General features: G+C 45.7%; 2 protein-coding genes across 2 annotated transcripts in view; both read left to right on the forward strand.

The window, feature by feature from the left end:
* The window catches only part of cables2b (Cdk5 and Abl enzyme substrate 2b), a 350,065-nt gene that overhangs the window by 251,307 nt on the left and 85,934 nt on the right, over positions 1–12,824 (forward strand). The gene's annotated exons all lie outside the window — the stretch shown is intronic.
* LOC306932308 (IQ motif and SEC7 domain-containing protein 2-like) overlaps positions 1–12,824 on the forward strand; it is a gene marked incomplete at its 5' end in the record, with an annotated part of 120,310 nt that overhangs the window by 94,047 nt on the left and 13,439 nt on the right. Inside the window, 8 exon segments of the mRNA XM_079514060.1 lie at positions 2,879–3,047; positions 7,086–7,253; positions 9,109–9,282; positions 9,694–9,774; positions 10,339–10,728; positions 10,731–10,772; positions 10,878–10,984; positions 12,150–12,824. The exon segment at positions 12,150–12,824 is cut by the window's right edge and continues 357 nt beyond it. Coding sequence (XP_079370186.1) covers positions 2,879–3,047; positions 7,086–7,253; positions 9,109–9,282; positions 9,694–9,774; positions 10,339–10,728; positions 10,731–10,772; positions 10,878–10,984; positions 12,150–12,824 — 1,806 coding nt within the window.

A 12,824-nucleotide genomic window follows, 5' to 3' on the forward strand; every position in this document is an offset into this window, starting at 1 on the left:
CAAACTGTCTACTAAAGCAGCTAACTCCACAACCTCTCCCCCTCTCATGCAAGAAGATTACAATATATAAATCACAATACCAACGAGTTTGGTGGTTCTCGGCGCAGGGTAGACGCACGCTGATCCGCTCAGTGTGGCGCGCGTGCAGGCCCGGACATCTAAGGACATCACAGACCTGGGTGGGCAAGGCCAGGCCGGGCCTGCGCCTTGGTCTTTGGGTCATTAGTCCTGGCTGGGGCGGTACCAGGGGCAAGGGGCCGGCCCCCGGGTCGTCTCTCTCTCAGCTTTCCTGTGGTCTGTCTCTCTGCCTGCTCTCAGTGTAATAATGAGTGATGTCAGTAGGAGGCATGAGTCAGTGCAATCTCTGTTCAGCTACAGATGATAGCTGACATGTCTTGAAGACATGCCAGTCCAACTGGCCAAGGGCTAAACATAACTGGCATGCCACAGCTTGGCGTAGCATGGAATGGAACAGTTTGGATGACGGCTGATATGACTCACATGTAGACCTGAGCAGAACAGTGAACAGTGACAGTAGCAACAGAGACTAAAAATATATTTATGTATTTTTAATTCTGTGTGCGCATGCGTGCAATGCGCAGGTTATTTTAGGTTGATGTGTGCTATCATGGATACGGCGCTAGTCGCTAGGCATGGTGGTTCCCAAGGTGATTGGTTATCAGTGTTGATTTCGTCAATTAAAACAATGACGATTTTTTTTTGAGCAGTGGCACACCTTCTCCAACATGTCATTTTGTGTGTCCGGTTGTCCCTATGTCCCTATGTCTGTCTGTCTATTTGGGGTAGCAACACAGGTGACAAAGTGGCGCTGTTGAGCTTCACACTGTGCACAGGTGCATGATGGGAAGTGTCTGTCTGTCTGAGTGTTGCTGTTGAGCTTCACACTGAGCACTGTAAGAGTACAGTACAGCAGTGTACTGTACTGTACTGTACAGTACAAGTGCTGTACGAGTACAGTACAGCATGAGTACATACAGTACGTGGTGGATATTGCTTGCAATCTCATAGATATGTATCATATTCACGATACAGAGGCCACGATATGATATATACAGTATATCGATATATCTCGATTAAACGTTTATTCAAAATAATGTCCATGTTGCACAAATACAATAAAACACTTTCAGGCCCACAGAGATCTTTAAATTAAAATAATAAACATCCTAACAAGGGGTCTGAGAAGGGAGTGCATGGCAACCTGCAAGGGGGGCCTTGATAACGTTAAACAGAGGTACGTTTGTGTCACCCAGATAATTCATGCTGATTATTGCCGTATCGATACAGCAGCCTCTCGATCGATTCACCTATCGTCCGGATGTTCTATCGATATATTGACATATCGATTAATTTAATGCACCACTAATTGTACAATACACCACAGCACGAGTACAGTACGAGTACAGTGCAAGTACAGTACAGACTAGTACAGTACAAGAACAGTAGAGTATGAGTACATACAGTACTCCTACAGTACAGTATGTGTACATACGTACTCGTGCAGCACAGTACGAGTACAGTATGAGTACATACAGTATGAGTACAGTACAGTATGCGTACATACGAGTACAGTACAGTATGAGACAGTACATAATCGTACAGTACTGTACAGTACAGAGTGCAGTACAGAGTACAGTACAGTACTGTACAGTACCAGTATATACTGGTACAGTATAGTACACATACAGTACTCGTACAGTACAGTATGCGTCGTACAGTACGAGTACAGTACAACTGCAGTACGAGTACAGTACAAGTACAGTATGAGTACAGTACACATACATACTTGGTACTGTAGACTCCGTACATTACAGTACGAGTACATACTCGTACAGTACATACTCATACAGTAGTACGAGTACAGTACTAGCACAATATGAGTACAGTACAGTACGCACGTACTTGGTACAGTATACACTCCGTACAGTACAGTGCTCGTACAGTACTGCACAGTACAGTAAGAGTACAATATGAGTACATACTCGTACAGTACTGCACACAGTGCACAGTACAGAGTACAGTACAGTATGCGTACATACTGTACAGTACCAGTATATACTGATACAGTACAGTATGCGTACAGTACTCGTACAGTACAGTGGTGTACAGTACAATACAGCATGAGTACAGTGCAGTACACAATACACTACAGTACGAGTACTACAGGAGTTCAGTACAGTAACAAACAATTACAGCATAGTTCCACCACTCAGTTCACACAGGTGTGATTTTCACTGATAAAAACTAAATGAAAACTAAGCTATGATTACTAAAACTAAGACTAAATATAGTGACGATTTTGTCAACAAATGACAAATAGCCTACATGGCAGGGACTAGTGGAGAGGAGATCCAGTAGAACTAAAAGACATGTCATTTTATGTGCTCTGATAGCACTAATAGCAGCTCTGCAAGCTCTTGTAGATATTTATAGCTATTTTCAGCATGCAACCAAGTGAAGAATCAGGCATTACGCCACCATCAAGTCCTGCCAAAATACATTTTAGTCGTCCAAATCAACTGTAGATTTGGTCGACTAAAACTAGACTAACGCTAAACCATTTCTAAACAAAATTAACTGAGTCAAAATCAACACTTTCGGTGATACTACAGAGAAAGAGAGATTGAGGGAGATCTCATTCTCTCCGTCTTTGTCTGTCTATCTCTGTGTTTTTAATTCACTGCTTCTTCTCCACTTGTTATTGCTTGTGTTTTCCTCACTTCAGTTGTAGTTCCAGTTCATAGGAGGAGTTACTGAGAAAGGAAGCTTCCCATTACAACCTCTCTCTCTCTCTCTCTCTCTCTCTCTCTCTCTCTCTCTCTCTCTCTCTCTCTCTTTCTCTCTGTCTCTCTCTCAGTGTGGAAGGAGAACCTCCATGTCCTGAGACTCTTGGTTTCTCGGACGCGTCCTTTTCCCACGTGGTCCCCTTCCATCGCTATAGCAACATCCCCATCTCCGGGCCCTGTGTCCCGTGCAACGCTACGTGCACCCCTGGACCCTTCCACGCACACACACACCTGCAGGGAGGAACCATCACTCTCTCACAGGTACGCACACTCACACACCTGCAGGGAGGAACCATCACTCTCTCACAGGTACGCACACTCACACACCTGCAGGGAGGAACCATCACTCTCTCACAGGTACGCACACTACACTGCACACACCTGCTTTTATTAACACATCCATACACTAGGCTTGTTTGATATGAATGGTTCAATATTCAAAACATTTCAGCAAAAAAGAAAAAAACATTTTTGACAATATTAGCATCCAAATAAATATATATGAGTCAAGGCTTTTAACCACCATGAACCCTAGCATCTATTCTGTGCATACAATCGGCAAATATTTGGCAACTATGTTAATAGTATATCTACAAGCTCCAGCACCATGCCTTTACGTTGTGACGCTAGTGAGCTTGTAGACAGTCTATTTTTGTTATGTGCCATGAAGTATATACGTGTTTTAAGTGGTTTAACCATCAATCATTTTGAACACTACTGTAACTGCTGGCAGCTGCATTCTTGAAAACTCTGCTGAATGGTGGATTCGTTTTTTTCTGCACGTCTATCATTTTCTTCCCGTATTTGTTTTAGCACTGAGTAGATGTAATGGGAGGTCTGCAGTCTTATCAAAACACTGAGTAGATGTAATGGGAGGTCTGCAGTCTTATCACTGAGTAGATGTAATGGGAGGTCTGCAGTCTTATCACTGAGTAGATGTAATGGGAGGTCTGCTGTCTTATCACTGAGTAGATGTAATGGGAGGTCTGCTGTCTTATCACTGAGTAGATGTAATGGGAGGTCTGCAGTCTTATCACTGAGTAGATGTAATGGGAGGTCTGCAGTCTTATCACTGAGTAGATGTAATGGGAGGTCTGCAGTCTTATCACTGAGTAGATGTAATGGGAGGTCTGCAGTCTTATCACTGAGTAGATGTAATGGGAGGTCTGCAGTCTTATCACTGAGTAGATGTAATGGGAGGTCTGCAGTCTTATCAAAGGTAACAAGACAACTCACCCCTTTTCTGTTTTCCTCCCGGAATTTTCCCCAGTGAGGGGTGGGAGAGGCTGGACAGCTGGGATTTGAATTTCTCTAACTATAAACTTTCACGACAGCAGACAGCCTAAGTACAAATATATTTATGAAAAGCTACTACAGTGAAGTCTGTTCACAGAAGTTGTTGTAGGCTATGTGGGGATTTTCTGACGAGGTACCATTTGAGTGGGAAAAACCTTACATATACTAAATAATACTAAATTGTTTATAGGGTCAATATAAGTAAAATAATATAGCCTTTCCACAGGAGTATCTTTTTATATTTTTCCAAAAAGAATACAAACAGCCAATAGCATATTACAAAGTTATCCCCCTCACTGGGGAAAATTCCGGGAGGAAAAACGGGCAAGCACCGGGGTGAGTTGTCCAGTATTCTTATCAAAACACTGAGTAGATGTAATGGGAGGTCTGCAGTCTTATCAAAACACTGAGTAGATGTAATGGGAGGTCTGAAGTCTTATCACTGAGTAGATGTAATGGGAGGTCTGCAGTCTTATCACTGAGTAGATGTAATGGGAGGTCTGCAGTCTTATCAAAACACTGAGTAGATGTAATGGGAGGTCTGCAGTCTTATCAAAACACTGAGTAGATGTAATGGGAGGTCTGCAGTCTTATCACTGAGTAGATGTAATGGGAGGTCTGCTGTCTTATCACTGAGTAGATGTAATGGGAGGTCTGCAGTCTTATCACTGAGTAGATGTAATGGGAGGTCTGCTGTCTTATCACTGAGTAGATGTAATGGGAGGTCTGCAGTCTTATCACTGAGTAGATGTAATGGGAGGTCTGCAGTCTTATCACTGAGTAGATGTAATGGGAGGTCTGCAGTCTTATCACTGAGTAGATGTAATGGGAGGTCTGCTGTCTTATCACTGAGTAGATGTAATGGGAGGTCTGCAGTCTTATCAAAACACTGAGTAGATGTAATGGGAGGTCTGCAGTCTTATCACTGAGTAGATGTAATGGGAGGTCTGCAGTCTTATCAAAACACTGAGTAGATGTAATGGGAGGTCTGCAATCTTATCAAAACACTGAGTAGATGTAATGGGAGGTCTGCTGTCTTAGCACTGAGTAGATGTAATGGGAGGTCTGCAGTCTTATCACTGAGTAGATGTAATGGGAGGTCTGCAGTCTTATCAAAACACTGAGTAGATGTAATGGGAGGTCTGCTGTCTTAGCACTGAGTAGATGTAATGGGAGGTCTGCAGTCTTATCACTGAGTAGATGTAATGGGAGGTCTGCAGTCTTATCACTGAGTAGATGTAATGGGAGGTCTGCAGTCTTATCACTGAGTAGATGTAATGAGAGGTCTGCTGTCTTATCACTGAGTAGATGTAATGGGAGGTCTGCAGTCTTATCAAAACACTGAAATGTTGTAATGGGAGGTCTGCAGTCAAAACACTGAAATGTGTGCTGTAGTGTAGCATATTCAGAGAAACTTGATAAAACAACTTGAAGTCACGGATGTCAATGTAACACTGAAACCCCTCCAGCTTCCATTAACAACACAAGCTGAGATTCACAGTGATTCATTCAGCGCCTAAGGCTCATGGGGGAAGCAAGCGATCCAAAGGCACTGGGATAAAAACGAAATAAAAACATATGTGTGGTGCTATGAATGTGCAATCTGCCATTACATCATTAGCGATCGTCCCGCGACGATGATATCATTATATCAAACAAGCCTACCACACACACACATGAACACACACACACACACACACACACACACACACACACACACACACACACACACACACACACACACACACACACACACACACACACACACACACACACACACACTGGTATGTACTCTGTATAGCTTGGAAGTAGGTGCAATAAAATACACAACCATTTGCATGGGAACACACACACACACACACACACACACACACACACACACACACACACACACACGCGCGCATGTTTGGATGAAAACAATATTGTTTTTCTTTCCGAATGTGCTATACCTTTGATCTATATACTGTATATAGTGTAGATGTATTTTACATAGCGCCTGAACCTGCAGAGAATATATTATCTCCATAGTCAGCTGTCATTTGAATCGGAAAGCTCCTGTTTCTAGCCTCTTGCTGCTGACATGCAGTTCACGGCATACAAAAGGAGGTCTGTGGAAGCATTATGGTGATTGGTGACCAACATTATCTTAGCAGCAACTATTTTTATGCCAGCCGTTGCCAGAGGCATTATTGGGGTTCAGTTCATCTGTTCGTACATAACGCACTCACACAGAATGTACGTACAGTACGTCCCATTCTCCTGATAACTCAGGATGTCTACATTTCTTCAAATTGGCACAAAGGTCCACTTGTACCCAAAGATCAAGATAACTATAGCCTTGGGGACCGTATGCGTTTTGTTTTCAAAAGAAAAAGAAGAAAAAAAGCCTGGGAAAATGAGCAAGGACATCTGGTCTATAGGAGTGGCCGAGTGGGAGTGAAATTTGTATTTTGCTAACTACCAGAATCAGTTGAAAAAATCAAATTCCATTTGAGATATAGCCATTTTAAGTTCCCCGCAGCCATCTGGGACGCCATCTTGAAAATGACGGCTTTCTGGGGAGTATATTTTGGTAGACTTTTAGTATGCTATCCCTGTCGGGTAGAAACAAGGTACAATTTAGAATTTAGGCATTTATCAGACGCTCTTAATCCAGAGCGATTTACAGTCAAGGTGCCCAGACAGTCTGAGTCGTGTCACGGCAACCACAGTGGTTATTGTTATTTTTGTGAACATTTTCAATGAACTACACTTATTTAGTTTGGCTATAGGGTCCACTGGATACCTTCCCTAATAACCATGAGGGTATTCTGAGGGTCCTTTGGGCACAATATTCCTTTCCCTTCCCTTCCTTTCTGTTCTCCACTCTTTTTCTGCATATAATACAGTATGCCTTTTCTGCTCTCTCTGTCCATATATCCTCTCTCCTCTCCACTCTTCTCTCCCCAGCTCCCTTTGTGCAGCCCCAGCTTTGTCTCCCAGGGGCCTTCTACGCCCATCCTCCCCCCGAGCCCTAGTCTGGCCTGGGCACAGCACAGCCGCCACCAGCCTGCCAGCCTGGCGCTCCGCAAGCAAGAGGAGTCAGAGAGCAAACGCTGCAGGGCTCTCTCTGACAGCTATGAGCTCTCTACAGACCTCCAGGATAAGAAGGTATAGACCAATTATTTGTTTACAAACATTGGGACTGGGCGCACGGGTGACTGTTTCATTTAATCAATTCCCAACAGATCTCCAAACCTGTTGTTTTGGGGAGCGCTGGTTTCAGTCCATTCAACCTCCTCTTGTGTGTTGGCCTAGTGAGATGCACCCTAGGAGACATTTATACTTCGAAGCGCAACAGTATTGCGCACAGAGAACAGCTGATATACAAGATCACATCGCATCGCGGATGTGACTGTTGTGAGCTTAGAGGTCTGCGTGCGCGACACCCTCGCGGGACGAAGCATAAATTATACTTGATGGGCTGCAGGTGCGCGTGCAGCCGTGCACAAACAGGCTCTGCTGCCGTGATCATGAGCGCACCTCCCGTTCTTATGACAGCGACTGGAGGTGTGGTTTTGAGGACAACTGCTTTGAATTGCTATCATTGTTCAAACAGAACAGAAACCAAGGATTATATATTTCAAGGGCGAGAGACCACAATAAAAATCTTAATCATTCTTCCTCCACACTGGGAGAAAAACAGCATCTGAAAGTTTGATGGTGCATTTTTTACACGTGAGTGCAGTTAGAACTTTTCCATTGCATCTTATGAGAGGTGGTGTTCTTCTGCTGCCTTTATGCGCGCGCATGCTGTTGCTTATCAGTGTGACGTCGTCTGTTAAGGCGTCTATAGCAGGGCTTCCCAAACGTATTCTAAGTGAAATGTGCCAAAATTGCCATCATCTTTGCTCAACGGAACAACCAACTGTCTATCAGTAAACACGGATAAACTGGACGAATTGGCATTTGCTTTGCAACATTGAGGAGCCTCAGTATAGTAGGTGTTAACAACCACACTTAAGACCAAATAAAAAGACATGGTAACCATAATTCAGTCAGTACAACTCATGAATGGATAAAATATTTGTATTGAATATAAAATGAGCAATATATTTAGTATTGTTTTGCAATGAATTGGATCTGCTTTAAGTTACTCTGATACAGCGCATCTCCCCACCGGGGGACTACGAATCCCCCGTACGTAAACAGCAGATTCAAAACGACATGTGGTAACTGGGGTGGTGGAGGGTGAGCAGCAATCGTTTAGCAAGACAGCAGTGGTGATGTGAGCGTAGCAGCATCAGCAGCGAAAGCAAGCAGAGATGAGTAGTGAACACTTCCAGCTTAAATAAAGCGGTCTGAGAATGAAATGAGTGTGTGATGTTTGGATGAGTTACCAAATGTGGAGCTGAGGCGGCCCAATGAACGGCAACAACTGCTGAGTTTCCTGACAAAACGTGCCCTGCGCATGTCTGTGCCAAGCTCATTAAATCATAGTCCTCAAAGGCAGAGCCGTCTGGGATAAATGCGAGGTCCTGTGCACAATGCACATTAATATTATGAATTCATTCATTCATTCATTCATTCGATGACACAGTAAATTACACATGCCAGTCAGTTGCGCATATCTATACGTCAGATCAATGAAGCAGCGGAGCGGAGCTTCTCACTCTGCAGCACACAGGTGACCCGAGTGAGAATCAACCCTTCAAACCAATTGAACCAAAATGTACTGTATATCAATTGATTTTCCTCTGATTGGTTAACCCATTTTGGGCGGGAACCCCTTTTGGTGTTAGCATTATGTTATGCTTTAGCTATTGAAAAATAGCAGATCTACAAGCTCATAGCGCGCCACCGAGTGGCGCGCTACAAGCTTGTAGGTCTGCTATTTTTGAAAAATCAAAGAACGACTGACATAGAAACATAGCTTTTTCAGAAAACTGTCAGGATGTAGAAGACATTTTTAGAATCTGATCTCAGGTCAAAATGGGTTAACCGTACTAATGTTGTTCTCTGATAGGTGGAGATGCTGGAGAGGAAGTACGGGGGTTACTTCCTGTCCCGGCGTGCAGCCAGGACCATCCAGACGGCCTTCAGACAGTACCGCATGAACAAGAACTTCCAGAAACTACGAAGCTCCGCCTCTGAGAGCCGCATGACCAGACGCATCATCCTGTCTAACATGAGGATGCAGGTACACGCACGCACGCACGCATGCACGCACGCATGCATGCACGCACCCACGCACGCATGCACGCACGCACCCACGCACGCACGCACGCACGCACGCACGCACGCACGCACGCACGCACGCACGCACGCACGCACGCACGCACACACACACACACACACACACACACACTGTACAATCCTCAGTGTTGACTTAAGTTTGAAGCAATTTATTTATTATTAATGTTCCATCTGGTTCCATTTGTAGACTCAACAAAACAATGTTGGTTGTGTGTGTGTGTGTGTGTGTGTGTGTGTGTGTGTGTGTGTGTGTGTGTGTGTGTGTGTGTGTGTGTGTGTGTGTGTGTGTGTGTGTGTGTGTGTGTGTGTGTGTGTGTGTGTGTGTGTGTGTGTGTGTGTGTGTGTGTGTTTCCAGTATTCATTTGATGAGCGACAGCCTCAGGGTCAACTGGGGTCAGAGGACATAGGAGACAGGGAAGATTCTTTCTCCAAACAGGTACATGCACGCACGCACGCACGCACGCACGCACGCACACACACACACACACACACACACACACACACACACACACACACATACGTACTACATACGTACTACCCTTTTACTCCTACTATTTCTACTTCTACTTCTACTACTACTACTAACAATATTAAATATAGCAACAAGCAGCAATAAGACCGGGTCAGCCATAAAAGAAATAAATCAATAAAGAAAAAAGCTATATGCAATATGCACATTGAGCCATAGAACACTTGAGAGACCATTCAAGACCACTCAGTCAACAAATGGTCGCTTTAAATAGCTGGTTGGAGACTGGAGATGACGTCACTTTTTTGTTATGCTGATTGGCTGAAGGGGTTGTCTGTCAACGCTGTACTCCTGCAGCCAACCATGCATTAGCACTGCAGGGTCCAGACTCCACACAGCCCCATGGAAATTCAAGGGGGAGTAGTTAACCAGGCTACGAAAATCTTTGACGTCTCTTTTTTTTACGTCAAAAGTGGATATAGAGCAGATCATATGAGCTTCAGTTCTTGACCATACGTATCACCCCTCCAGGTGAAGTCATTGGCAGACTCTATGGACGGCTCCCTCACCTGCCAGTCGACACACCAAGACTCCCAGGAGGATGGAGGAGAGGAGGAGGAGGAGGGGGAGGAGGAGGGAGACGAGGAAGAAGAGGACGAAGAAGACATATTGGAGGAAGATGAGGAGGAGGAGGAGGAAGAGGAGGAAGCGTACAGACAGTGGAGCAACAGCAACACCTCCCAGCGGGCGGCAGGAGGAGGAGGGAGGGAGAGGAGAGCTGCCGGGGGAGGAGGAGGGGTAGGGAGGAGGGCAGGAGCAGGGGTGAGGGGAGACAGCACCGCCACCTCCTTCAGTGACGTCACCCTCCCCTCCTCCCCACTCTCCCGCCCGGCCTCCAGCACAGACACAGAGTACTGGGGAGTGGAGGAGGAGGAGGAGGAGGAGGAGGAGGAGGAGGAGGAGGTGGAGGAGGGGGAGGAGGAGGAGGAGGAGGTGGAGGAGGGGGAGGAGGGGGGGCAGCGAGGGAGAACAGCGCGGAGACCGGGAGGAGCAGCACGCCGTGCACGGAGTGTCGGGGGGAGTACCGAGGGAGAGGAGGAGGTGCAGGGCTGGGAGAGCACCTCCCTGTGCTCACCATAGAGCCGCCCAGTGACAGCTCTGTGGATATGAGTGACAGGTGAGGGGAGCCAATCAGAGATCACTGATAGTAGTAGTAGTAGGATGAGTGATATTCTTTGGTTCTAATCAAAAGTGCGTTGTTTTTTTTGTTTTTTGTTTGTTGTTTTTTTCAAGTTCTATATTCTGATTAATAATTGCAATAGTGTTTATTCAGTAACATGGGTCTCCCTGTCGCTCCAGGTCTTGAACCTTGAATCGGCAACCAACCTGAAAGTACATTTTCAGGTGGGTTGCCGATTTCAACCAATCAGGAGAGAGTACCCATTTATCAGCTTCAATTTGATATGTTCCAATTCCAATGTTGTCTGCTCACATGTTTGTGTCATCACTTCACCAATTTAACGTATTAATCCTGTATCCTTTTTTTATTAAAGACCTGAACAGATGGGGAGACCCCTGTTACTGAGCAAACACCCTATAGTGACGATTCCTATCAGAATGTAGAACTATTTAACATTTAACACTTGTTCTTTACATGACATACCCTATAGTATACCTTTCAGTGCACTGTTCTTTACATGACTTCCCCTATACCTTTCAGTGCACTGTTCTTTACATGACTTCCCCTATACCTTTCAGTGCACTGTTATTTACATGACTTCCCCTATACCTTTCAGTGCACTTGTTCTTTACATGACTCACCCTATACCTTTACATGACTTACCCTATACCTTCCAGTGCACTCAAGCACAGACTACTTCCTTGCATGTTTCGATACGCTTGGGTTTCAGTCAGATATGCTAACGTTCATTTGCACGAGTAAGCTTCACCTAAATTGGCAAACACATTATTTCGCTTTTGTTTATTCAAGTTTATATGCATTTGAAATTTGCAGATATACTGTAGCTCAGTAATCATCTGGATATTTTCCCAATTATTGATGTTTGACAGAAGAGGCATCTATATATTACGTCTGTTAGCTAGTCATCAGTGCAAGATGCAAAAATAAAGAAATAAATGCAGTGTGCTCAAATGTATCCAAATGTGTCAATTTGATTACATTTGTACAGTCAGAGTTAAATGAACACCCAGGATTTTTATTTAAATATATCTGTCAACCAGCAGTGGCCATAATAAACCAAGCTGTCTGCTTTTCAAGTTATTCACTTAAACTTACTGACTTGTGCTGTGTCTTCTTTTATCTATCTAACATGATACAGTAGGTCTGACAGAGGTTCCATCGGCCGGCCGCCCTATGAACAGGACTCCACATCAGTAGGAGGAGACACGGTGGGAGAGGTGGAGGGAGAAGGAGAAGACAGCGGAGATGAAGACAGCGGACAAGAGGAGCCAGGAGGAGGAGGAGGAGGAGGAGGAGGTGTCACTGTAGGCAGTGAAGATGACTCTCATCAAGGGACGATCAAACACAAGCCGCCATCGGACGGACGTTCTTCCTCCGCGGCCTCCGTCCCCACAGCCCAGGGACAGACGCGTGGCCCCACCGTCCCCATGGCGATGCCCTCCGCCCGGCCCCTGCCCTCCCTCCCCCACCCACACCTCCCCACCATCCTCCACCAGCACCACCAACTGCAGCACCACCTGTACGCCGCCGCCCACACGCACCAGCAGCAGCAGCACGCGCCACAGACGCACCCCTTCTCCCACCACCAGTACCACCACCACCAGTACCACCCGTACCACCCGTCGCCCCATCCCCACGCCCACCCCTACCCCGACTCGCCCTCCTCCCCTCTCCCGACGCCGCCGCCTCCCCTCTCCCCTCTCTCCCCTCTCCTCCCCCCTCTCACTCCCCTGACGCCCTCCCCCTCGCCCTTGGACGCCATACACGCCCTCCACCACCACCACCTCGCTCACGCGCAGCACTCGCATGTTGCGCA

The sequence above is a fragment of the Electrona antarctica genome (assembly GCF_951216825.1).
Source record: "Electrona antarctica genome assembly, chromosome: 2".
NCBI classification, from domain to species: Eukaryota; Metazoa; Chordata; class Actinopteri; order Myctophiformes; family Myctophidae; genus Electrona; species Electrona antarctica.